Source organism: Chinchilla lanigera, unplaced genomic scaffold (assembly GCF_000276665.1).
Source record: "Chinchilla lanigera isolate Chin_1 unplaced genomic scaffold, ChiLan1.0 scaffold00078, whole genome shotgun sequence".
Taxonomy (NCBI): domain Eukaryota; kingdom Metazoa; phylum Chordata; class Mammalia; order Rodentia; family Chinchillidae; genus Chinchilla; species Chinchilla lanigera.
This window is the reverse complement of record NW_004955479.1, coordinates 4,176,184-4,201,332: the sequence shown is the minus strand read 5'-3', so window position 1 is coordinate 4,201,332 and position 25,149 is coordinate 4,176,184. Positions and strand designations below refer to the sequence as shown.

Below are 25,149 nucleotides of genomic sequence, written 5' to 3'. Positions count from 1 at the left end.
TCTCCCTGTACTAAATACCCAAAAAGGTAGCTGGAGAGACAGGAATTAAACTAATGATTGCCTAGAGCTGGGAGTGGGAGAGAGAATGGCACCCAGGAAGAGTATTAAGCAGAATGCTGTGGGATTAGACCCGCTGTGGCTACATACAGGCCTTGGATAGGCGATGCACCCCCTTCTACTTCTGTGCTTATATTTCCCCCATTTTCTTCTCTTTTTTCCATTTTTTAACTGTTGTTATCTTTCTTTTCTTTCATTTTAATATTTTATTTCACCACAGACACACTCAGAACTGTGTTTTACTAATCTGCTAGGCATTTATTAATACATTTAAATTGATATATCATAATTAATGGTTACACTCCATCCCTGTTTAACCCTCACAAAAACTGAGAAACTAGATGTATGTTTCACTTCTTCTTCAAATACCCACTCACATGGGTACCATTATACTTATATATAAATTTGTCCTAAATCCCGAAAATCACAGATTTTCATCATATAATTTCTCATCTCTCCTTTTTTGAGACAGTCTCATTTGCAGCCCAGATCCTGCCCCATCCTCCATCCCACAATCCTGCCCCATCCTGCTGATGCCCTTGTATTTTTTGCAGATTTCATGCATATTGCTAGTTAGTATTATGTTCGAAAGTTCTTATCCAAACATTACATTGTTCACTACAAACATGTAGTTTTTATTTTTTAACTGTACCTCAGTAAAGTAGGAGGAAAAAAGAATATCAAGCCTATTTGCCTTTAGCAGTTGATACCAAAAGCCCAGTACTTTTATTCCCTGTGAGTTCCTATTATACAAATTGCATGAATTAAAAATGCATTCCTTAGATCCAAGGTAGAAGATTTAAATTAGTTGGTTGTTAAGCATGACAATCTGAAAAAGCTGAATCTGCTGAAAAAGCTGAATCTGCTTGCATAAAACATTGATTGTGGTTTTGACTCTGTCTTAGTAGCCATGAAGGCAGAAACAAGTAAGTTCACCTCTTTTCCACTGCTCACAGGTCTTCCTCTTCCCTGCCATCCTCCTGTCTTACTACTTACCCGTAATTTCTTAATTAATTTGATCTTTTAGAGTATGTAAGACAGTATCATAGCAATTTGTCAACCTCATATGCTCATCTTCCTTCCTCATTGTTTGAGTGTTGACTCATTTGCATATATTACAAAATGATAACTTGAAACAGTTTTCATTACTTTGTTATTCTGGCAAATTCTTAAGTAATGATTGCTGCACCTTGAATAAATTTTATGTTCAAAATAAGAATAAGGATCCTCCTTTCCTCTGAGGAATGGTAGTTGGTTTTTAATATAAATACTCTATAAATTTTCTGATCAGGCCCAAAGCATTGTACTGAAGCTGTATGTTCCAGGCTCTTCAGTTTAAAGCTAAAATTGAAATTATCCAAGTTTAAACATTATCTGTTCCTACCTCCTGCACATGCTCCCGTCATATTTTACACTTTGAAAGAAACTGACTTGCTTTAAAAATCCTTATAGTGTGTGCTTAATATGGAAATAGTGAGAGCAAAGCAAAACTTATTAATATAGTGGTTATGAAATAATGAAAGAAATAATTGTCAAATTGAGGAAATGTAAAATTAAAAATGTGTATCATTATCTAGAATTAATTCTCCTTATTCACTCAACTTCAGTGTCAAGTTATTTACATAATAAGATAATACTTGCCTTTTAAGGGTGGTGTGAGAATTCATTTGTTTCATGAAAGTCTGAGACACTCAATTGAGAGCTTCTCCCTAACTGGCAGATATTGTAATAGCCAGGCTACTAAAAAGAAACATAATAAAGCCGCTCATGCAGTGTTCTGCAATAGAAACTGTTGGTAAGTAAATGTAAAGGTTAGTGCTGCTCATAATTTATGGTTGAGAGGAATAGATCAAGAATAATAATGATGCTTACCGAGCTAGATAAGTCTTTAAAAATACAGTTGTAGGTATGATGGAATATATTGTTACATCCAAGGAAAAGTATGAAATCAATACCTTACAGGCAATAAAAATGATATATGAAGATAAATAAAAGGTAATGTCCTTAATTGGGCCATGAAGATATAGTGTGTGACAAAGTTGATTACTTCCTTCATAATCTTCAGATAGGCTTTGAAATTTAAGATATAATTCTTGATCATTTGGTATTGATCACTTGGGTGAAATTCGTTAGAAATATATGAACATGACAGCCTTCACTGAAATAACCAGAATCATCAGACTTGTTGTTAATCCAATTTAACATGTTCACTATGGGGCCTTAACTCATATATCCTATGGCTGAGCAGCTTAAACCACTGGTAATATATATGTGACTGTTCCATGATGCAGCTTTTTATTAATTTTATTAGTAAAAGACCAATAAAAGGGATTAGATCTGTTTGTACACCAGTGGTTCAAGCTGATGGCAATGTGCTAAAATATGTAGATTCATTGTAAGAAAAGTCAACATTTTGCTTTAAAATTATATATATATATACACAAAAGATTTTAGACAGAATCCTTTAAAAACATGATAAACATAAGCACACACAAGCATTCATATATACCTTATAAGCAGATAAAACTGATGATAGAAATCTATATGTAAAGCCACCTTTGAATCACACTTAATAGAATTAATTTAAAAGGTAGATTTAAATTTTTGGTGAATGAATCTCAGCTTTTATTGTATACATTTGTTTCTTGTTTCAGCTATAACAAATTACAAAACATTTAGTGATTTAAAACAGTGCACATTTGTTCTCTTATAGTTTTGAAGGTCAGAAGTCTAAAATGGTCTCAGTAGGTTAAAATTGCTTTAGGGGGAGACTTCTTATTTTTCTTCTCAAACTTCTAGAGGCTGCCTGTATTCTTTGGCTCATGGAACCATTCCATTTCTGGAGCCAGCTGTGGCTGGTTAGGTCTTTTTCATGTCATATTACACCAATACTGATTCTTCCTCTTCCATTTTAAGACAGTTTGTGGAGACAGATAGCTCACCTGCATGATATATGCCATTCTCCTTAGTGTGACCTGATATCCTTTTTTTTATTTTAAAAAATAAAACAAGGAAAACATATTAACAGACAGACATCCATTTACAAAATAGCATAAGAACAATACAAACAAAACAGAGCTACAGACAAAGGTGAATGGAAATTAACCGTGGGTTTTGTATTACTTATTGATATCTTCAAAGTGGTTTCTCAGGAAAACAAATAGAGACATACAAGATTGATCAAACAAGTAATCATTAACTGTTCCTTTCTGTAGAGCAATAGAAGACAGTAGTACAGCTATGTTAGCTATCCTGTATATACATACTTACATAATTTCCCCTTTTTTCGCTTCTAATGCTACCTGATATCTTAACTTCTCTTTGCCATGTAAGATAGCACGTTTAAAAGTGCTGGGAATTAGGACAAGAGCAATTTGAGGGGCCAGTATTTTACCTTTGCATTCCAGAAATGGAAGGATGAGAATGTCATATATTTTTTAGACAATGACAAGTAAATGACATGTAAATTCTAGAATTTACTACTGTCATTGTCTGTAATCAAATTTTGGCAGTAATTGGCAAACCTTTTTTTGCTTCAATAAAGTATTCATTTTAGAAATTCATTTTTATTTTTGATTTTTTAAAGCATCTATCTATCCATCTAGCTTTCCAACCAACCAGAATTTGTTTTGAGTGTCTGCAATAAGATATAAGGGGAACCAGGGTTCAGAACTGAAAGAACAATCCTACAACTCGTATAAACCAGAAGAGACACAGACTAGTCAAAGCAGTCCTGGGTAACTTTCAAGAGCAAAGTGGGAGGCATCACAATTCCAGACATGAAGTTATATTACAAAGCAGCAGTGATAAAAACAGCATAGTAGTGGCACACAAACTTGTGGATCTATACTGAAGGATGGAGAAAGAACCCCAGACACATTGAGCCACTTCATCTTTGAAAAGGGGGCAAAAAAAGGGGGGGGCCAAAAACACACTATAGAAAAGCTGTCTCCTTTATATAAGCAATGGGAGAAACTGGTTATCCACATGCAGAACATTGAATGTATACCCATATCTCTCACCATGTACTAAACTAAAATCAAAATATATCAAAGAAATAAATGCTAAAACAGAAACATTCAGCATGTTAGAAGATGAAATAGGCATAAATCTTGAAGTCAGAAGTGTAGACAGAAACTTTTTGAACAGAACCCCAGTTGCACAGGAAATAGTACCAAGAATCCACAAATGGGCTCATATAAATTAAAACACTTATGCACACCAAAAGAAACAACAAATAGAATGAAAAGGCAACCTACAGATGGGAAAATTTTTGCCACCCATTCCTCAGACAGAGGACTAATATCTAGGAGATATAAACAACTCAAACATTTTTTATCTCCCCCAAATAAAAGAGGACTATTATTTAGAATACATATATAATTCAACCCCCCCCGATGAGAGATTCAATCAAAAAATGGGTAAGTAAAATGAATACATGAAGAAATTCTCAACATCACCAGTCAATAGAGAAAAGCATATTAAAACAACACTGAGATTCCATCTTACTCCAAAAAGAATGGCTATTCCATTATATAAAAGTACCACAATTTTCTTATCCAATCCTCGGTAGATGGACATTTGGGTTGCTTCCACAATTTATATAATGGGATATTAGTCAGCTATAAACAAAGCTACATTCGAGGCTTTTATAGGTAAATGGTCACAACTAGAAACCATACTCATAAGTGAAATAAGTCAGACCTCCATGTGCAAGCAACCGCATTGTCTCACTACTGTAAAACCTGAAAGAGTTAATTTAAACTCGGAGGTATGATTGACATTGTGAAATGATAGGAAAACACTCCAGGGTGAAGGGCAACTGAGATGTGGGAAAAGAGAAGGGAAAGAAAGAGAAATTTTTTATGTATGTGTATACAGGATAGTTAACATAGTTGATCTACTGTCTTCTATTTCTATGCTGAAAGAAACTGTTAATGAGTCCTTGATTGATCAATATTGCATGTCTCCATCTGTTTTCATGAGAAACCACTTTGAAGATATCAATATGTAATACAACAAGAATTGTTAATTTCCTACCACTTTTTTTGTAACTCTGTATTGTCTGTACTGTTCTTTTGCTGTTTTGTAAAAGGTTGTCTGTCTGTTAATGTTTTCCTCCTTTTATTTTTAAAATAAAAAAAATAACGTGGAAAAAAAGACAAAAAGAATGGCTATCATCAAGAACTCAAATAACAAATGCTAGTGATGTTACTGGTGGGAAGGTAAATTAGTCCTACCACTATGGAAATCAAGATGGAGATTCTACAAAAAACTAAAACTAGACATTCCATTTGACCTTGCTATTCCCCTTCTAGGGATCTTCCCAGAATTAAAGTCATCATGTTACAGTGATGTGTACACACCTATGTTTATAGCAGCATGATTTATAATAGCCTTGGAAGTGGCCCATACATCCATCATCAGATAAATAGATTTAAAAATGTGGTATTTGCACATAATTGGGTAATACTCTACTGAAAAGAGAGACAAATCTGAGTCATTTGTGGGAAATGCAAAACCATAATGTTAAGTGAAATAAGTCAGGCACAAAAGCATAATATTGCATGGTTTCTTTTATATGAAGCTAAATTAAAATTTGAAGCAAAATAAAATATAGATAATAGAAAGTAAAAGGAAATAGGCCTTCCTCAGACTTGAAGGGGATCAAGAGATGGAGGGAGGATGAGAAGAGGGAGGGTATGAAAAAAGAAATTGCGATGTGTTCTGTGGATATACGAAGACCATACAGGGAGTATAACCATTATGTACTGCAGACACATATGTACACATATGTACAGTGTACTAACAAAAACAAAAGTCACATAGTTATTTAAATAGTAGTCTAGCTCAAACTTCGTACTCTTTGATCAACATCTTGTCTTTCTGACTCCTCTCTCTTTTTCTCCAGACTCTAGTAACCATTTTTCTACTATTTCCATGAGATTGACTATTTTAAGGTCCATATATAAACCGAGATCTGTCTTTCTGAACCTAGCTTATTTTACTTAAAATGATTTCCTTTTGTTCAGTCTATGCTGTTACAAATAACAGAACTTCCTTTTTAGGGCTATATAGCATTCTATCATTTACCCTTGAAATATACATAATAATTGTCAATTAAAATAAATTTGTAAAAGAAAGCAAAACTGGTAGTAGTGTGAATAGATAAGTATATTAATTAGCTTTATCACAGCAATTACTATGTATACCAAAACATCACACTGTATACCATATATATACAGTTCCAATAAAAATGAGGAAAAATAGCTGAAAGATAGTGGTTTACTTAGCTTGTGTGTCAGATCACAAAATACTTAATCTCTGTCTCTTAACAAGCTAATGGTAAGGAAAACCCTGTACTTAAGACAATACTTTCTCCTTTTTTGTTTTATTGTTTCATTTTTCTTTAAAAAATGTCTTTAAGAAAAATAAATGTACTATAGAAGGAAGTCGATATGTATTTCTCTCTTAGGCCAAGTACAGTTTTGGTAAGAGATTTGGTAAGGGGTTGGGAGTTTAATCACTTCCAGATTGTAAATTCTGTGTTTCTTTCCATGGTTGAAAATGAAGGGGAATGAATTTAGCCCACAGACAGTAAGGTTGACAGATGACTTAATGCCAATCTGTCAATATACAAAGACCATTGTGTTAGTTGGAGTGAGCAGGTGTTCTTTATTTAAACTAAGCATGAAAGGAGCAAATGATATAAAATCAAAGGGAAAAGTATTTAAGTTAAGCAACCTCAAGTGTATTAAGACACTAGAAAATGTTACTAAGGGAAGATGTAGATTTCTCTTGAAAAAAATCACCCAGTTCATCTGCTCATGCTGTTGTAGTTTCATTATTGGAGAAACATGTGCTAGTTACTAGCTTCTCTAAATATTTATGAAATAAAGGAAGTCCAGAGAGTGTTTGATAATATGTTCCATCTCAAGGCCCTTAGCCCTCAAGAAGATTCTTGGAAGGCTGACAAGGAATGGTCATCGTGAGGCTTTGTTACCTGTAACTCTGTCAGTTGAATAAAGTAGATAAATGTCAACTAAACCCAGAAGTCCAAGTTTTTCATCGAAACAGGCTCTCCTTAGCTGCAGAGATGTTTTGGTGCCTTAGTTATTTGCTTGAAACACTCTTTGTCTTGAAGACATGTCTGTCAGCAAAAATGATCTTTAATCAAAAACTGAAATATGATTTCAGCTACTAGCATTTTCAGTCCTTTCCTTTTCTGTTTTAAAGATGTATTTTTAAGAGGAATTAATCTTGTAGTTGGCTATGAGAACACTTGATTGCACAGTGAGTCACGTGACTCCTCTCTAGGTTGTATACAGCTGGAGAGAGGAGGTTACTTAAAAGTAAGTAACTCTTTTATGAGAATATAAAAATTTTTTCTCTGATTTAAGAGCATCTTTGGATTCCTTGTCATCTGTAGGATAACACACACAAACTCAGGAAAACTCTTAGTCTACTATGCATCCTTAGTCTACCTTTCTGGTCCCACATGCACAACCATCCTTTTTCTTCCTTAGCGTGCCTGCTAACTATGTTCTCACCCTACTTTGCTGTGCACATGGTGAATTATCTAACTGAAATAATGTTCCTTGCCTAACTTGCCTGATCTTAATTTCACTTAACCTTTGAGTTTTCCTTCATCCCCCAAATACGTGTCACCTTCAAACTGTCCTTGTGGTGCTTCACTTAAATTTTGTCTTGCTGAAATTGTCATTGAGCTGTTTCTTTTTCAACCAATCACACAAGCCTTTTAGGTCCTACCCTGTCTGACCTCTTGCTTGTTATTTAGTGCTGACAGCCACTCACCAAAACACTGTCCACTTGAATGTGATACAGCATGCCCTTCTGGCTTTCTTCCACCTCCTTGGCTTCTAGTTTCAATTATGGAGTCCTTTTCTTTTAAAAATCTTCTGGGCTTGGCACTATAATTTATGGGGATGTAAAAAGAGAATTGGCATGACAGAAAATGCAGTGAGCATTTGTGTTTATTGAAGTTCTTTTTTGTAGTAAGCCAGGGAAACTGAGGGTAAACTGCAAGGACCAAGGAAAAGTTGCACAGCCAAGTGTGGGAAGGGCCCAAGAACCTAGGGAAGTGAAGACAAGGTCTTCATTAGAATTTTGTGCCATTTGCTAAGGTCCACTGTTAATATGGTCAATTCCAATACCCTTCCTCTTTCTTTCCTCCCGGTGTCTGCCTTATAAGCCTTGTATTCTTTTAGACTTCAAAGGAAACAATAATCCCTCTTGGAAGGAATTACATGAAAAGGCAGTAAATTATTTAGCTTACCCTTCTACTTTTCTTTCTTTCTCACCTTAGTATTTCTGTTTTTCAGGTATTTGCTGGTTAAGAGTTAAGAAATGGATAGCCTTGAATTCATGAATTTTACAGGCTTTTTGAGATTACACACAGTATTGATATATACACAAAAATACAAATTATTTACTTTTGATCAAAGTGTCCTGAGAGAGGAGAAGCAATTATGAGGTGCCAGCTCATCAAAGTACATTTTACGAGAAAGATCCTTCTGAACCCATTACTCTAAACATATCTTTAGGTATATTTTCATTTTTCTTTGAATTTTAGTTCTTCCTAATCAATGAATTTGACAGAATTTTTAAAAGGTCTTAAAAACAATTTTGTGTTTTTAAACCAAATCTTAACAAAGAGTGCGTATAATACTGGCATTTTATAACAAATAAGATACATTGGCTTTATATTTAAGATAAAAAGTCATAAAAATTTTTGTGTCATGCTAACTGAAAAGACATTTTAACATGTCAGTGACAAAAATAAACTAGAAGCAGAAATGTATAAAGGTTAAGTGAAATAAACAGCAAAGAACAAAATGTTTAAATAACGTAAGAAGTTTACTTTTTTATAGAGCTATAATTTAATGTAGATATAAACCTAGGATATAGATGGATCTGGTTAATTTTTATATGTTAAATATTTTTAATCTGACCATCAACCTTAGATAGACTTCTCTGTACATGAGCTAAATCCTGTTGAAGTGAAACCACTTATCATGAAAAACAGTTCTTTCAGCACTTACTCATGAAAGATTTACAAAGCAAAACATTGTCTTAATATTTTCATTAAGAGACTAGTAAATGCTGTAGTAAGCACCTGGTAACATTTCAGTAGTTCAGAACAGTGTCAACTCAGAATAATTTGATAAGGGCACTTGAAATTGGAGGGCGCCCTCCTTCTGTGTGGTGATTAAGGACCCTGATTTCTTCCATTACTTCCTCTGGCATTGGTGTTCTCTGTATTCCACTTACGGAGGAATGAGAGGGATATGGTAGGTGTATTTTAATTATCTTAATCATCTTTCTCTATAGTGGTACATATTACTTGTCTGACACTCCGTTAGCTGGAAATTTCACATGTCCATTCTTGATAGCAGGGGAGCAGGAATCATGGACCTTGGCTGACCAGTTCATTACTAGCAACGGCTCTATACTAGTGAAAGTATGAGTCCTGGTGGGCAGTACATGCTCTTCCATACTTCACCCTCCTCCATACCAAATACTTACGTTACCCTTCCTCTTATCCATAGAACACATTTGCCTCTACTGGGGAGCAGAAACAACCTAAAACCCCTCCCATCCTTCTATCCAGGATAGCGCATTTAGAGCCTTTTTGTGGCCTGGCAAACTATGAGCTGAAATTTATGTTATCTAACACTATTCCCCTTTCTCCCCATCCTGCCCTATCACACATGCAGTGTGTAGCTGAGTCATTTAGTTAAACTTCTAAACTTCTCAAATTGACACAATGAATCAACCATTACAGCATCCTGCACCATAAACAAGCACCCTAGGGCATGTCCTCTATACCCCAGGATGTAGAACTGCTCAGTTACTTAGTTAAGCTTTCAAACTTCTCAGGTTGACACAATGAATCAACCCTTTCTGGGACAAAATACCTAACACCCTCAAAAGGAGGAGAGTTTTATTTATTTACATTTCGTAGAGGTTTCACAGTCAGCTGGGTCCAAGGCAGGGCAGAGAGGCATGGCAGAGGAGAAACATTTTGTGGCATAGCAGGCAAGAAGCAGAGAGGGATCAAGGGGGGAAGAGGGATATATATACCCCTCAGGCCACACCCATAATGACCCACCTCTTCCCACCAGATTTCACCTCCAAAACAGCACACCCAGCTATAAATCCATGAGTGGACTAATCCAGTATCACCCATGATCCAATATCGTAAATCCATGACCCAGCCACCTCCCAAAAGCCCCATCTATGAGCATAGAAGGAATGGGTGGAATCTAGATACAAGCCATAACAGAATTTAACACAGAAAATTAGCTACATATTAGATAGAATAGAGAAGCCTAACAGACAATGATAAGTAAATCCCAAGATTAATAGAATCAGGAAACTGCTTCATACAGGAATACTCTGTATTCCTCAAAATACAAAGCTGATAGGAAGGAGTGATATGTTAGATTCAAGACTAAAATACTATGAGATTCCCGAGGGGCTTGAGCTATTTATATTCATCATGGTGAATCCCACATAGTGTACACTCAAATGTTTATGTAACTGAACAGTGCTGAACAATACATTCTCCCACTGACTTCAGTCGGAAACACCTGTCAGAAAATGTGGCAGAGATGATGGCATTCCATAGGTTGTCTCTGCACTGTGTTGCTTGTTTCCTTTTCTATCCAGAAGCTTTTTAATTTGATATTCTCGCATTTGTTGACTCTTGTTGTTATTCTTGTGCAGTTGTGGTTCTGTTCAGAAAGTCCTTGCCTACTCCAGTGACTTCAAGAATTCTACTTACCTTCTCTTCTAATGGGTTGTTTCTGTTTTAATATTTAGATCTTTGATCCTTTTTCAGTTTTAGTTCAGTACATGGTGAAAGATATGGGTCCAGCTTCAGTTTTCTGCATATAGATAACCAGTTATTCCAGCATTGTTTGCTAAAGAGCAGCCAGTCTTTCCCACAGTGTATGTTTTTGACCTCCTTTTCAATGATAAGGAGGGTGAATGTGCCTGGGATTGTTTCTGCATCATCTCTTCTGTTCCACTGATCCACATGTCTGTTTCTGTACATAATCGGTATGGTGAATTCTCAAAAATTAGAAATAAAAATTCCATTTGAGCCAAGTGTTCCCCTTCTAGGTATCTTCCTGAAAGACTTAGACATATTACAACAATACATGCATACCAACATTTATAGCAACAAAATTCATAATAGGCAAATTACGGAATCAGCTTACATATGCATTAACAGGTGAATAGGTAAAGAAAATGTATTTATACACAGCAAAATACTGTAAAGAAAGATCAATTTGAACCATTTGTAGGAAAATGGATACACCTAAAAAACATGTTACATGAAATAAATCGGACATACAAGCTTAAATCCCATATGATTTCTCACATATGAGGTATATAAAGGATATATAAAGAACAAAATAAAAAAATAACAGGAAACAGGGAGATAGATCTACTGCAGTTGGGAAGCGGACCAGGAGATAAAGTGGGAGGGACTGGAGGGGAAAAAGATATAAAAAGAAAGCAGTAAGATGTGTCATGTACATTTGCCAGGTACCCACAATGAAAATAATCATTTTGCATCACAGACATGTACTACTGAATAAATTAATATATAAAAGGAAATAATAGTATTCAGAATAGGGATAATCCTTAATTTGTGGGTCAGCTGAAACTAATTGAAACCTTTAGTAACCTGTTGTTGGCATTTATAGAAAGAGATGCTTTCAAAATTTTAAATATTCTCCTATAAGACTTTTAGAATTGGAATAATATCAATTTTTATTTAAACATAGAAGGAAGCATTCAAAAGGAATAAAGTCTGTAGGTGGTTCATGACAAAATAATTTTTAAAAAGGAGAGATGGTAAGGAGAAAGAGGAAATGCTCCTAAGACTGGCTTAGAATGTTGTAGCTCTAGAGAATGTATAGCTATTTTAGACTTTGACTTTTATTTTTCTGGTTGGGGGGGTCACCTTATAAGTTGGAAATGACCTTTGTCTACTGATTTGATCCTGAAGCTATCAACTTTTTTTTTCTTTTACTGTCACTTAAGAAAGGATCTGTCCAATATTCCCTTGGGTTTTTTAACAGTCAAAATGAATTAATTCTAAGTATGATCATAATTTTGAGAACATTGCAAATGCCATTTAGTCTGTTCTTTGATGTCCTGTATGTGTCTGAGTCTATAGATATGTGGGACTCAATAGAGTGATATGTTTGAGAAATGTCTCAAAATAGTATGTACATTTAACACTCACAAGTTGAGAACGGTTTGAGAAGCTTTCATAACTGTGCTGCCTTTCATAGAAAGAGAGAGCAGTTTAAATTTTCAGCAAGCATTTCCACTTGTGTGTAGATACAAGGAGTTCTGAAGGGGGCGGGACGCAACAAATTACATTGCTACGTACGCTTTATGAATATCTCAGCATCTCTGAGCATCTTTACAGCCCTTCCATTCAAAATAAACCTCATTTAGATTTCCTGTGGGTTTCGGGTAAGAATGGGTAAAATTAAGATGTGCTGCACTTTGCGTCTTTGTTCTTTTAGGCTATAGTACTTCCATTTTAAAATGAGCATTAAAGTTGGAGTCTACAAATGGGCTATGTGTAAATGTTGTCAAAACTAAAGGGGAAAGGGCATTGCGTTGTCTATGTGGCACCTACTTTGTGAAAAGCAGGTTTTTCTTTCTTGGATTGGCTTAATGAAGGGAAATGTCAAAATAATCACTTCATAATTTGGCACTTGTATTTAAAACAGTTACTTTTAGTAGCTATAACATCCTCTGAATAGTTTTGAAAACATAGTCAGAACAAGAGTCTTTCTTTGTTATTGATCTAGAGCAGTGTGATCATTCTTTTCTAACTTTCATTAGTTTATTTCCTTTAATACTTTTTCACTGAAAAGATTAAAATGTGAGGCATATGTGTATACAACTCCAATAATTGGTCTGGCTTTATGAAGCATATTTGTAATTTCTAAGGATTTTTCTTTCTAAGCTTCTTGGCCTTGAAAAGTTAAGCAGTTTCAAAATTGTACTGAAGGCATTCACTAAATGTATTTCAACTATCAGTCCAACTTGGTGTTGTTGTTCTGTTAATTCATTATGAAGTGACACAGGAAGAAAACCCATTGTGTCACAATATAAATGCACATACTTGTCAAAAATAAATAAATCAATATTGAAAACCCACTTGCTAGAGTGGGAATGAGTCAAATGGTTTATTAGGTATATGTGGGCATTCACAACCCTTTCCAAATATGAAAATATATAGGAAAGGTTTCAGTTCCAATTCATGGATACTGTATTATGCACTTATATACATTTTTTCTTTTTCTTTTTGTCCTTTACAGGTGATATTATATCCAACTTCTAATAGCTCTAAGTCAGCTGAATTACACCGAATGATAGTTCCAAAAAATAGTCAGGACTCTGACTTAAAAATCAAACTGGCAGTGCGTATGGATAAACCACCACATATGAAGCATAGTGGGTGAGTGTGTTTGAAAATGCTTCTCCTTTGAACCATTGGATTCCACTCTAGTGTTTCACTTTTGTCAGTTTATTGGGAGAACCAGCATATCAGGCTTTCATGTAAGAGTTTTGTTATGTATGTATGTATATATATATAATGTATATAGGTGTATTTTTTTTAAGTGTATGGACTTCTTTATAGCTAAATACACGGGTTTTTCAAAAATATAACTGTGTGCTGCATGTTGACACCATATTGGCACTTTAGTATTACGTACCAGCTGTACTGACAAACAGCACTACTGCATGCAAGAAGTACTAAGAAGTACTCTTTGCAATAAAGATATGGTAATAGTTGCTACAAGCCCGGCAATCAAGTCCCAGAAATAGTTAAACATTCATAGAATATATAAAAACTGAAAGGTGGTTCCCATTAAACCTGAAAGGCTGATGCTTGTTGACAGGAGGAGTGAGTGAAAACTAATGGAGAGGGATGTGCCTGTTCCAGGATGAGCAGTAGTACAGGGACTGCCTCCAGGGACCATCACAGTCTAAGGCAACCTTCATCTTGGCTAAGATTATTTTTCCCTTGTATCCGGGAGAAAACACGTCTTCACTATTGAATAAAATGAACTTCTAAAGCCCTAGATTTTTCTTAGGTTAATGCTTTAGAATTTACCATAGCCAAATCCCAGCAAAGAATGGGTGTTAAAATTAGGAAAGAATGGGAGTGATACAGGAAAATAAAAAGTCCGAATCTGAACAATATCTGGGACGAGTTAGTGCTCTCTAACGTTGAAGAATGAATTTTAGGAACAACAGAGGTTAAGAGCAGAATATATTTATCGAGGGAAAGAAAGCTTCTGCCCAAGAGAGGGACATAAGAGGAGCCCGAGTGGTTTGCCAAGGACCTTGCCCTACCCAGGGACTTTATAGAGCAAAACCATGAGGTGAAGCAGGTCTAAGATAGGGGGAAAATGGGAAATTACAAGGTGGGCATGAGGTGGGACAAAACTGTGGTCAGCCAATAAGATTACAAGTATAATAGTTCAGGTAAAATTGAGTAAACTGGGATCAAATGGGGAAGTGAGTCACATAGCAAGTGGGTACAAATACAGAACAAGGGCTTTTCCTGTAGGAGGTTGGACTAGTGACTCTTTCTGGCTTTTTGAAGGTGGTTGTTACTTATTTAGAATATCAATCCCTGATGTTCGCACCTAGAAGGGGTGTGTGGGTGCATTTGTTTAGTCCTTTTGTCTTGAGGTCTGGCCCACGGGTATCTTATCTTGTCTTTCCTGTTGGCTCCTTCGAGAGCCTGGCCTTGTCTGACTGCCTATAATGTTTCTATCTAACTCAGCTGCCTATAACAGAAGCGCTTTTATTGTTTTACTGTGGAGAAGAGTTATTGTTGAAATGACTCACCTGTGTTAAGCAGTAAACGCTGCAGTATTGCAATGAATTCTTCTGTGAAGAAGAGTCTGCTGCTTTGGGAGCCAAATCACCAATATTAGAGCAGATGTCACTGATGGCCCAAAAGATATGAAGGATTGTTTGGATGAACATGAAGGAAAACAAAGTTGGGCTTTGAGAGGGGTCATTGACATAGGTATGCTGCAGCTGGTGTGAGCAAACAGTGCTACTGTCTTTGGATCAGCTGCTGCTCCCTTGGTTTGGACCAGTGGAACACAGTGTCAGAGCAGGTCTCACAGAAGACAAGAATACCTCAGATGGTAGGCTCTTAGGAAAGAAACTGCACTTTGTATAATCTACATCAAGGCATTTTTAATGTGTTAACGCAGAGTAAAGTCTGACTCAGCTCATAATGCACCTGGCAATTCTAGGATTTAATCTTTATAATTTTTTCATTAGGCCATCTGCCTGTTTACCATTAATTTCTGCAGAGACATGTATTGAGCACTTCCTTGGTTCCAACTGGAAGGCATCATCACAGGCCTGTAGGAACATCTGAAGTGGAACTTAAAGCAAGAATGGAGCAGGTGGACAGTGAGCCGGAAAGACATGCCAGCTTCGTGACACAGCATATATACAAAGGCAAAAGTCTTGGGTGGGCTTTCAGCTAAATGATGATAAGTTCAGCACAGTTGCTATGGAGTGCTTTGAAAAGATGAGAGAGACCACGAGTTCTCTAAAGTGCTTAGAGACTAGTAGCATTTTGAGTTAGGCACAAATGAATATAGTATGTTCCAAGAGTATGTCCCGAGAACGGCACTTATTTCTTCACTCAATTTTTCTCAGTCTCGCTTTCTTTGAGTGAATGGCCTAATAAGAAACAGGACTGTGTCACAATGCCAAGATACCTCTTAATCTACCCATGGCAGACTCTATGGTGATTTCCCCTGGGGCATTCGATTGTCTCAGGAACGAATATTGGACAAGTAGTGAGGCCTAGGGCCAAGAGTGAAGCCTTTCACTTGCATGGGAAGAAATCCTGCTCTAATCTAGCAGTTTCTGAGTTTAGAATGCTCAGGGCAGTGGTCAGTACAGGTTCTTTACAAGGATTAATGGGGGAGGGTACTCACTCCTTTACACCAAATAGAAATTTCTTTCTATTGCATTTCTTTGAGTAAGTTAGAACCCCTGTAATGACTCTGCAATTGATTTCTACCCAAGACTACAGATGAAGGAATAAACTCTAAAGAGAATATATCATAGTCTCTCAACTTAATCCTTAAAATTCAAGATTTGTTCAGTGGATTCAGAACAGAAATGCTGTATATGGTAACCACATATAAGATGTTACCTCTCACTGCTAAAAGACACTAACAGGCATTTTTCAGGCAGTCAGATATCTCTACAATTTATGGCCTGCAGAGTGAAAAATTCTAGCAGTAAAAATAACTGTGATACCTTTTTGCTAGTTTGCATATTCTATAGCAAAAGTAAATTAAGAATATCATATTCCATAATAGCAGTTTAACAAAACCTATCTTAATGCTAACATTAGAAGTAATAATTTACCAGAATAAAGTCTTTACAGTTTGAAGACTCTGGGCTGGGGCCATTGGAGGTGCTTTACCATGGCATCCGTTCTAGCTTTTCCTGCCTGTGTGGGAATTGTGTTAATTATTTTGAATATAACTCCTATATGTCATTGCATGTGGGAAACCTGTTTCCACCCACAACATAACTGTTTTCATATTTTTCTAGGGTGTTTTGTACATAGATTTTACTGCATTTAAATTACAGAGAAAGTCAACTAACCTTTCCTTCTCAGTAGTCTAACTTACACCAAAGCAATGATATAACAGAAGTAATAAATTTATAGTATTTTCCTTTGAGGCTGGCTTGTGTTCTGTCAATAATTCATCTTGTAATGAATAATTAACAGATAAGTAATTAATAATTGAAAATGAGACAAGTCAAATTTAAAGGAAAGGTGAATTCATCTTTAAAATATGGCAGACACCTCTTCAGATAAAATTGTTGAATGGATTAAACAATAAATTGGAGGATTGCTGATTTTTATCTTCAGAGCATATCAGAATTGAAAACACTCTGGGACTCCAGTAGTAAAAACTATTCTTTTTTTCAATAATGCAGGCAACAAATATGTATCTCATATGTTTTTATAACACATATGTTTTATTTATCCTGTATATATAGCCCTGCATTCCCCCATTTAAATATTGCATCAATATTGTGTATATTTCTTTGTGTTCCTCACTAAGCTATGTGTCCTATACCTGTTGAATTCCCAGTACTTCCCAGTGTATAGCCAAGGGCAGACATTGATATGAATAATGATATTACATTCCTCAGCATTTAAGGAAAGAGTTCAAATATGATAATAAGCAGCACTTGTAAATTGAAACTTAAAATGGTTCTAAACATAATTTACAGGAAATAGTATATAATTTAATGTAAAAAAATTGAAAATTAAATGGTGTTTGGTTGTCAACTATTGTCTTTTAAAAATACCTGTTTTTTGAAGCAGAAAATAAAATGTATTTCATCTGCAGTTCTTGTCTCTAATAACTAATCAGTCCATTACTTGTAGATGTAGTTGTTTTAAGTAGGGCTAACTGCATGCATATCAAATCAGACATTAATTCTGATGAATTAAGCTGAATGATTGTTCTACTCTTTTAAATCAAACTGGGCATTACCACAAACGTACTTACCAAAACATTGGATTCATTTATTCTTCTGGAATATTTCATGTAAACAAATTATAGAAACTCAGATAAATTTGTTAAATGAATTAGCAGCTCAATTTTCAAAGATTTGGGTGATTCACATCTGCCTTTTAAATGTATTTCCTGCTTTTGCGCATAGCTGGAGATACAAGTGTTCTTGAACGAATGGGCTGTACTTTAGCATAACCTAGTGGCTAAGTAGCAGTATTAATTTGAAATGCACAAATTCATTTATTACATGAAATTATTTTCCTAACTCAAAGGTTATCTTCTCAGTGAAAAGGAAAGCAGAATAAAATGGAACTCATGAAATAAATAACTATTGTGACAATTAAAGCTATAAAAAGAAGACAGCTAAATCCTCAGTTACATATGTAGAAGCATTATAACCACAATCTAACAGAAGCCTGCATGTAACTAAGGAAGAGTTTTAAAACAGAGAAGACTTGGTAAGGTGAAATCTTAGCAAAATTATTGCCATATACATCTCACATTTCCTTTAGTGTTGTCATATTCAGCTCTTTTTACATTTGTTTAGAGAAAGGGTGGATGGAAATTCTTTGAAATGGTCACAAATATATGTCTCAATTTTATGTATATTTTATAAAAAGGCAGGAAAGGCACAGGGAAAATCACTTGGTGCAGAGCAGAGAGAACAGTTGAGCTTCTAAAAGGAAGAACAGGATAAGCACCAGGCAGCCTGTGCTGCTACTGTGACCCTGTGCCTGATCGTGTTGGCCCAGAGAGAGGGCGCTCAGGCTGTGGTGCACACCCACACAAACTCCACACATTAAACATCACACTTACTCATAAAGTAAAATTGCTGCTTTCTAGTAAAGTTGCATTGTGTTGTGACTGAGTTAAGGTTTATGATCTTCAATTAATTTAAGGATAGTCTGATGACCAAAGAGAGGAAAACCTTAATTATAGGTAAGTGGAATTTGCTTGGACAGTCCAGCCCTACAAAAAAAGGACAGCTCTGTTCTTTCCCGGAGAAGATGGATTTCTTATTTAAAACCTATTTTTTAGAAATAGTTTCTTGCATGCCCTGATGTAAAACAACCATAGTGTGATATCTTTCACCTGAAACTATTAAAGGTCAGTTTGCCTTCCCAGGATAAATGTGCTTCAGTCTGGCTTATACAAATTTCATAGAAATCCCGCTGGTAAACTTGCCAAAACTTCTGAACAAGTGTTTACTAGATTCTTAAGCAGTTATAGATTCTTTTTCCAAGTACAGCTTACACAGAGAAGTCTATCTTTGGTCTCTATCTACAGTTAACGTAGTTGTCACTTTTGGAGTAAGATGATTAACTCAGAAAGCCACTTTGCCTTTCCAAATGCCTGAATATTCACAATTTCTGTGTGCTAAATCATTAAGAACTGTATTTGTTAGTGCTTAATTAATTATGATAGTAATGGTAGAAACATTCTCAAGCATAATTTCAATAATCATTAAACCAAATATTTTAGCGTGTTGTGCTTCTGTGGTTTCTCCTGTGTTAGGTTTGCCTGTAACTTTAAGCTCAGACTTCATCTCTTCATTCAGCAACCTTTTCTGGATTCTCCTCCAGGGGAGGAAGACCTCGACATGCTTTATTTTCTTTTTTTTTTAATGAATCGAATCCGTCCCTCTTCCTCTGTCTTCCCTTTCTCCTCTCTCTCTGTTCCCTCTCCTTTTTCCTCTCCTTTTGCCTCCTGTTCCTCGCTCCCTTTCTTCCTCCTCCTCTTCTTCCTCTCACTTTCTCTTAAAAATATACTCCAGCATCATACCTGAGCACCTTAAAGACTCTTCTAGGCCAGATAACTTAAACACATGGCAACATCCTTTTTTCTTTATTTAATAAAACAGACTATATATATGCATAATCTATCTTAATTAATTTGGGATACTTTATTACATGAAAAGTACTTAGGAATACTACTTATTATAATTTTATAAGAGTTAATGTACTGAATTATAATGGAATAGTTTTATTTTCTAAATTGAGGCCTTACTATGAAAACTTTGTATTGAATATAGCCCTGTTTTATTCTTTTACATATATTTAGATGTTTGAAAATATTAGCACGGATGAATAAGGCAAAACTTCTGAACACTAGGTGGTAAAGAAATTTGGACTTAGTTGTAAATATGTTTTGGTCGTCCTCTGGCACTCGTAGTGGAATGGCAGTAACAGTGATGTGGGATAAGCACTAGCTTAGGAATAGTCTCTTGTGCTTGTAGTATCCATTCTGTCGCTAACTGTGATGTGTCAGCATGTGTGTCTTGTCCTTAGTCTCATCAGTTACTAAAAGGGACAGCAGACTAGAAAATATAAAAGGCTCCTTTGGCCCCAGAAATTTACAGTTTAGTAAATCCTTTCCTCTCCTGCCTCTCCAGGCACACAGTTCGCTCATCCATGTCAGTGCCGTGTGGCAGAGGCCCAGGGCTGGGGAGAATAGAAATGGTCCAAGTGAGGGCACCACAGAGAGAGATGAGAGAGGAGGGAATTCACTGGAATCCGCACAAAGCAAGGAAAGGATGCATGAAGCTTGATGGAGGCTATGAAAGGCTTCTGTTGTATATGGTTAATTTGAAAAATATGTGCTGTAGAATTGTGTGTACTGTGGTAAGTATTAAAAAATAGGTGCATATATAAGATTCAGAAGGGAGACACTAAATAAGGAGAGGAGACTGGGGTGAAAGTTTTTCCATGTTTTCTGTGATATGGCTATACTTTTTAACAATGAACAAATGCAGTTGTCAAAATAAAGAGGTTTTATTTTAATTAAAAGTATTTAAATTTGCTTTACTAAAAATCTGATTATTAAGGAAATTCATAGGAGAGTATTCCTTAATACAATTCCTGAAAGACAGTTGTATATTTAATCTTTAAAAGGGTATTGTGGTTGAGAAATATGAACTCTGGAGCCAGACTGCCTGGCTTCCAATCCTGGCTCCATCATCAGTTGCTGTGGAGTATTGAGGAAGTTATGAAACTTCTCTGTGCCTCAGTTTTCTCAACACCAAAGTGAAAATGGCATAGAACCTACATGGTAGAGTTGTTTAGAGGAGCAGTACCTTACTCTACAGAATGTGCTCAGGAGGGTGGCTGCTTAGCCCACAGTATTATTCACCACTGTATCTTGTAGCTATAACTCATCTTTCAATTCCTTCTAGCCCTGAAATCTGTTTCCATTCTTTTAAACACCTACCATCATTCATTCATTTAAATTGACAGTTAAAAATCATATGTATTTATCATGTATATGTTTTCAATATACAGCATATATATATGTATATACACACATATACATATATATGATTATGGAATGACTTACCAAATTAATTTACATAGACATGACTTCACATACTTGGGTTTTTGTGGTAACAACACTTGAAATGTACTCCCAGCAATTTTCAAGAATATAGTGCATGCCGGGCATGGTGGCACATGCCTGTAATCCCAGCACTCAGGAGGCTGAGGCAGGAGGATCGTTGTGAGTTTGAGACCAGCCTGGGCTGCACAGTGAGGTCAAGGCCAGCCTGAACTGCTTAGGGAGACCCTGTCTCAAAAAGACGAAAAAAAAAAAAAAAAAAAAAACAGAATACAGTGCATTGTTATTAACTAGAATCACTATGTTTTTTGTGAAATCTATTTCTTTTAATTCATTACTATAGACCTAAAATTAGATATATCTTTAAAAACTGAGATGGAACATCGATACACTTAGACAAGATGGAAATAAATTATTTCTACAATAAATTATTTTTGTTAAGAATATTTTGATAAATAGGAAACTGATTTACAGTGCTTAAGTATAGAGGTTTTGAAGTTGGACTGACTTAAGTTCAAACTAGTCCTATGATTTATTTATAAATTTGTCCAAGTTGTTTAGCTTCTCTAGCCTGTGCTTTTTCTATCATTAACTGAGGTCATCCTGAGCATGAAGTAAGATACCCATATAGCATGTGACTCTTCAGCTCTTTACATAGTAACTATTCAATTAACTAATAGTGATTAGTAAATTGATAATTGCTCATTATAATTTTTAAATTAAATTTATTTTGAATGGTGCACAAAAAAGTGAAAGTATTGTACATATTAATAGGCACCATATAATATTTTAGTACATGTATACATTTTATGATATTCGGATCAGTTTAAACATATCTCCTCTTCTACCATTTTTCATAAAGATATGGTAAAAATATTCAGTAATGCTAGCATTCTTATAGTTTTAATACATCTTTAGGCTTTGTTCAGAAAATGTTTAAAGCAGGTGAGAAATTAGAAATGTACAAATCATCAGTTACTTTTTCATAGTATAAAATGATGCCCTCTATTGGGGCCCTTTGCTTAATTGTTAGGTTTTAATAGTTTTATTTAACAGGTATTATGACTATCGGTGAGATAATTTGCATCTATTTGTAAGTTTATTTTTCTGATTTTATTCTGGCTTCTATCTGTGTCCACAAGAGAAAAATGGTCATATTACCTGTAGGTTTTAAACCATGCCTGAGCAACTGACTTAAGTGATCTATCTAAGCAACAAGATCAGGTTCTAAAGAAGAATATCTGAAGATTGTTTCATATTTAATGATAGTCCTTTTATTTCAGTCTCATGTAATCTAATTTACTTTTTAAAATTGCACATGCTTTCAATGCATATTTAAATTACTAATGATACTTTTTATATGCTGTAGTGCAACTTTTTGCTTAAATCATTAAGTTACAACTTGATTTTTATCTTTTATCAGTCTGTCAGGTCTTGTTGGTTGTGGTACTAAAATATGTCCAGTTTTATAATGCCCTATTGCTCTCATTTGCTTTTACATACTAAATATGTTACTTTTACTTTTATCTTAGGTGCTTTCTGTAGCCTAAATTTTGGTGTTATATGTGCTTTATTTAAGGAGGCATTGATAAGCCTGAACAGCTTACTGAATATTTAATGTCTGAAAGACTTTTCTTTTATGGTTGCCATAGCACCCAAGACGTTCATGCAATTGAATAATTAGTCTAATTATATATGTTAATATTTTATGAAAATAATAACTGGTAAAGATTAGCCTTGTTGAGATCTGAAGTCCTGTGCTGCTGGCACCTCTGCTGTGGTGTGCTCTTATCCTCGCTTCAGTCTGCTCTCTACCTCAAGCCATCTCCACAGGCAGCCATCTTGCCCCCTTACACAGGCACTTCTCTCTCTGATGCCAGCTCTCTCTGCTTGTAACTGACCTCATTATTTTTTTAAACTATCACCATTGCCTTTGTTATAATCATTGGCTAATATTTATCATTACCTCTCCAAACTGAATGTTGTCTTCCTACCATGATTTGCTATTGACCAGCTCCCAAAATAAATGTAATTCCCATAGCAGAGGAACCTTGTTTTATAGTGGTATTTAAACTGAATTTTTAGTATATTGCTTAGCACTGAATAGAAACCATATGTCTGTAGGATGAACAAATGAATGTTTTCTGAGGAAAACTACAGCAATTACATCACAATTCCTTTTCATTTAAACTTCAAATTACAGTACTATCTAATTGGAGTTACTATAATATGTGAATTTGTTCGAGCGTTTCAAAATATTATTGGCCCAGAAGAATTACAGGAAATTTCTTAGTCTCTAAATTTTTATATGATTGTAAATCTAAAGACTGTCTTATAAAATGTGTTGTTTTACAGGCTTTAAATTTAAATTAATTGAGCTATATCCCCAGCTCCTAAATTTCTAATAGTATCTGTCAGTCTTCCCAGTTGCCTGTGGGATTAGATGCAAATTTTTTAACCTATCTTTGAGATTTTTCAGAAGTCTACCCTCGTCTAGTCTTTCCTCCCTTTCCTCCTTTTCCTCCCTGTGCTATGCCGCTCCAGCAGACAGCATCTAAACTGGTCAGTTCTATACTTTTAAAGTGCTTTTACTCAGTGAGTTTATTTCTCCTACCCTTATTTAACCCACCATTACCTGTCTGGCACTGGCTTACATGTTTTATCAAATTAGCACAGATTTACCAAGAAAAGTTTATTTTCTCTATTATTAATCTAGTCTTTCCTCATAAAGAGACCCTTCACCTAATTGCGAGACACTTCTGGGTTAGTTTACACAAGTAGAGTCTCTGGTCTGAAATCAGTCCCACTTCACCACTTTGTGACAGTGCAGTAACAAGACAGACTTTGAATTGTGTAGTTGTGGAAGCCCTCTGTGCTAGGCATTTTCCTTGACTCCACCAGCCAGCCTTCCCTGCCTCTGTCTCTCCTCTCACCTGCCCTCAGGCCCCAGGAGGGTGGGTGTTTCACAGCCTTCTTTCTGGTTTCCTGGATTTTCCTTATATAAAATGGTTTTATTACATTGATCATATCTGCTATATTAAAAAAGATAAGTGAATTGCCATAGTTAATTCTCTTTACAAACAGTACACTAATTACATAAATGGGCTCCCTAAATCCATCCCTTTTGCACTATACCTGTACTTGTCGTCCAAACTTGGGCTTCGCTGCCTGACGTGCTTTGGCTCATGGGTCAGCTTTAAGCTTGGCATATACATAGGCTTGAAGAAGTATTTCTGTAATTCCTCTTCCTCCCTTGCTCACTGCCATCACCATGACAATTCATATGTGCTACATGGGAAAGCAGAACTGCATCAGCCTAGCTTTCCTGACCAAGGTCTCAGACATTCAGGTGAGCTCAGCCAGTCAATTTGGAGATGACCAGAGACCAAGGGTGGGGCCTCCCTAACCCAGCTCAGAGCAGCAGAACTACTCAGTCAACTATACACTCATGAGAAGTATGAACTGTTTTTCCAAGTCACTGATTTTTAAAGTGGTATAGTATACAGACAAGACGGATACACCTGGCTTCCTATGAAGTCCTATTCACTTTTACCACTCGTTTTTCAGATGCACACAATTGGGTTGATCATAATTCTTGACCCATTTCATATGTCACATTGATTTACATGTTAAAGATATAAATATAAATGTAGATATACATTCAGCTATAGCTCTAACCAGTCCTGTATGATATGCCTTTCTGTATATATACACCATTTGTTCATTTCATCAAAATAGTTTTGAATGAGTCTCAGATTTTTGCTATTTCCAACAGCACTGTGAACATTGTTATGCATCTCTCCCTGTACACATGTGCATAGTTTCTCTTGAGAGTGTACCTAGGAGTAGAGTTGTTCAGTTCATGAAAATGTGAATATTTATCCATACAAGATAATCCTAAGGGTTTTCATATTTATCAGTAGTCATATAGATATACATTTCCTTCAGTAAGTAATTCTCATCTTTCTTGGTTTTTGTCACATATCTTCTGTGGATACTTAAATGTTCATACATTTATGTAGGAGAAAATATTTCTTTTCTCACTCATTGCTAGGTTTATGGCTAAAACTCCTAAAAAAGACATGCTAGCAAGAGAAAAGCAAAAAATTTATTTAAT

The 25,149-nt window shown here is 35.5% G+C and overlaps 1 protein-coding gene across 1 annotated transcript in view; it reads left to right on the top strand.

Moving 5' to 3' along the window:
- Cadps2 (Ca++-dependent secretion activator 2) overlaps positions 1–25,149 on the top strand; it is a gene marked incomplete at its 5' end in the record, with an annotated part of 523,834 nt that overhangs the window by 284,378 nt on the left and 214,307 nt on the right. Inside the window, 1 exon segment of the mRNA XM_013503273.1 lies at positions 13,434–13,573. Within this exon segment, the coding sequence (XP_013358727.1) occupies positions 13,434–13,573 (140 nt within the window).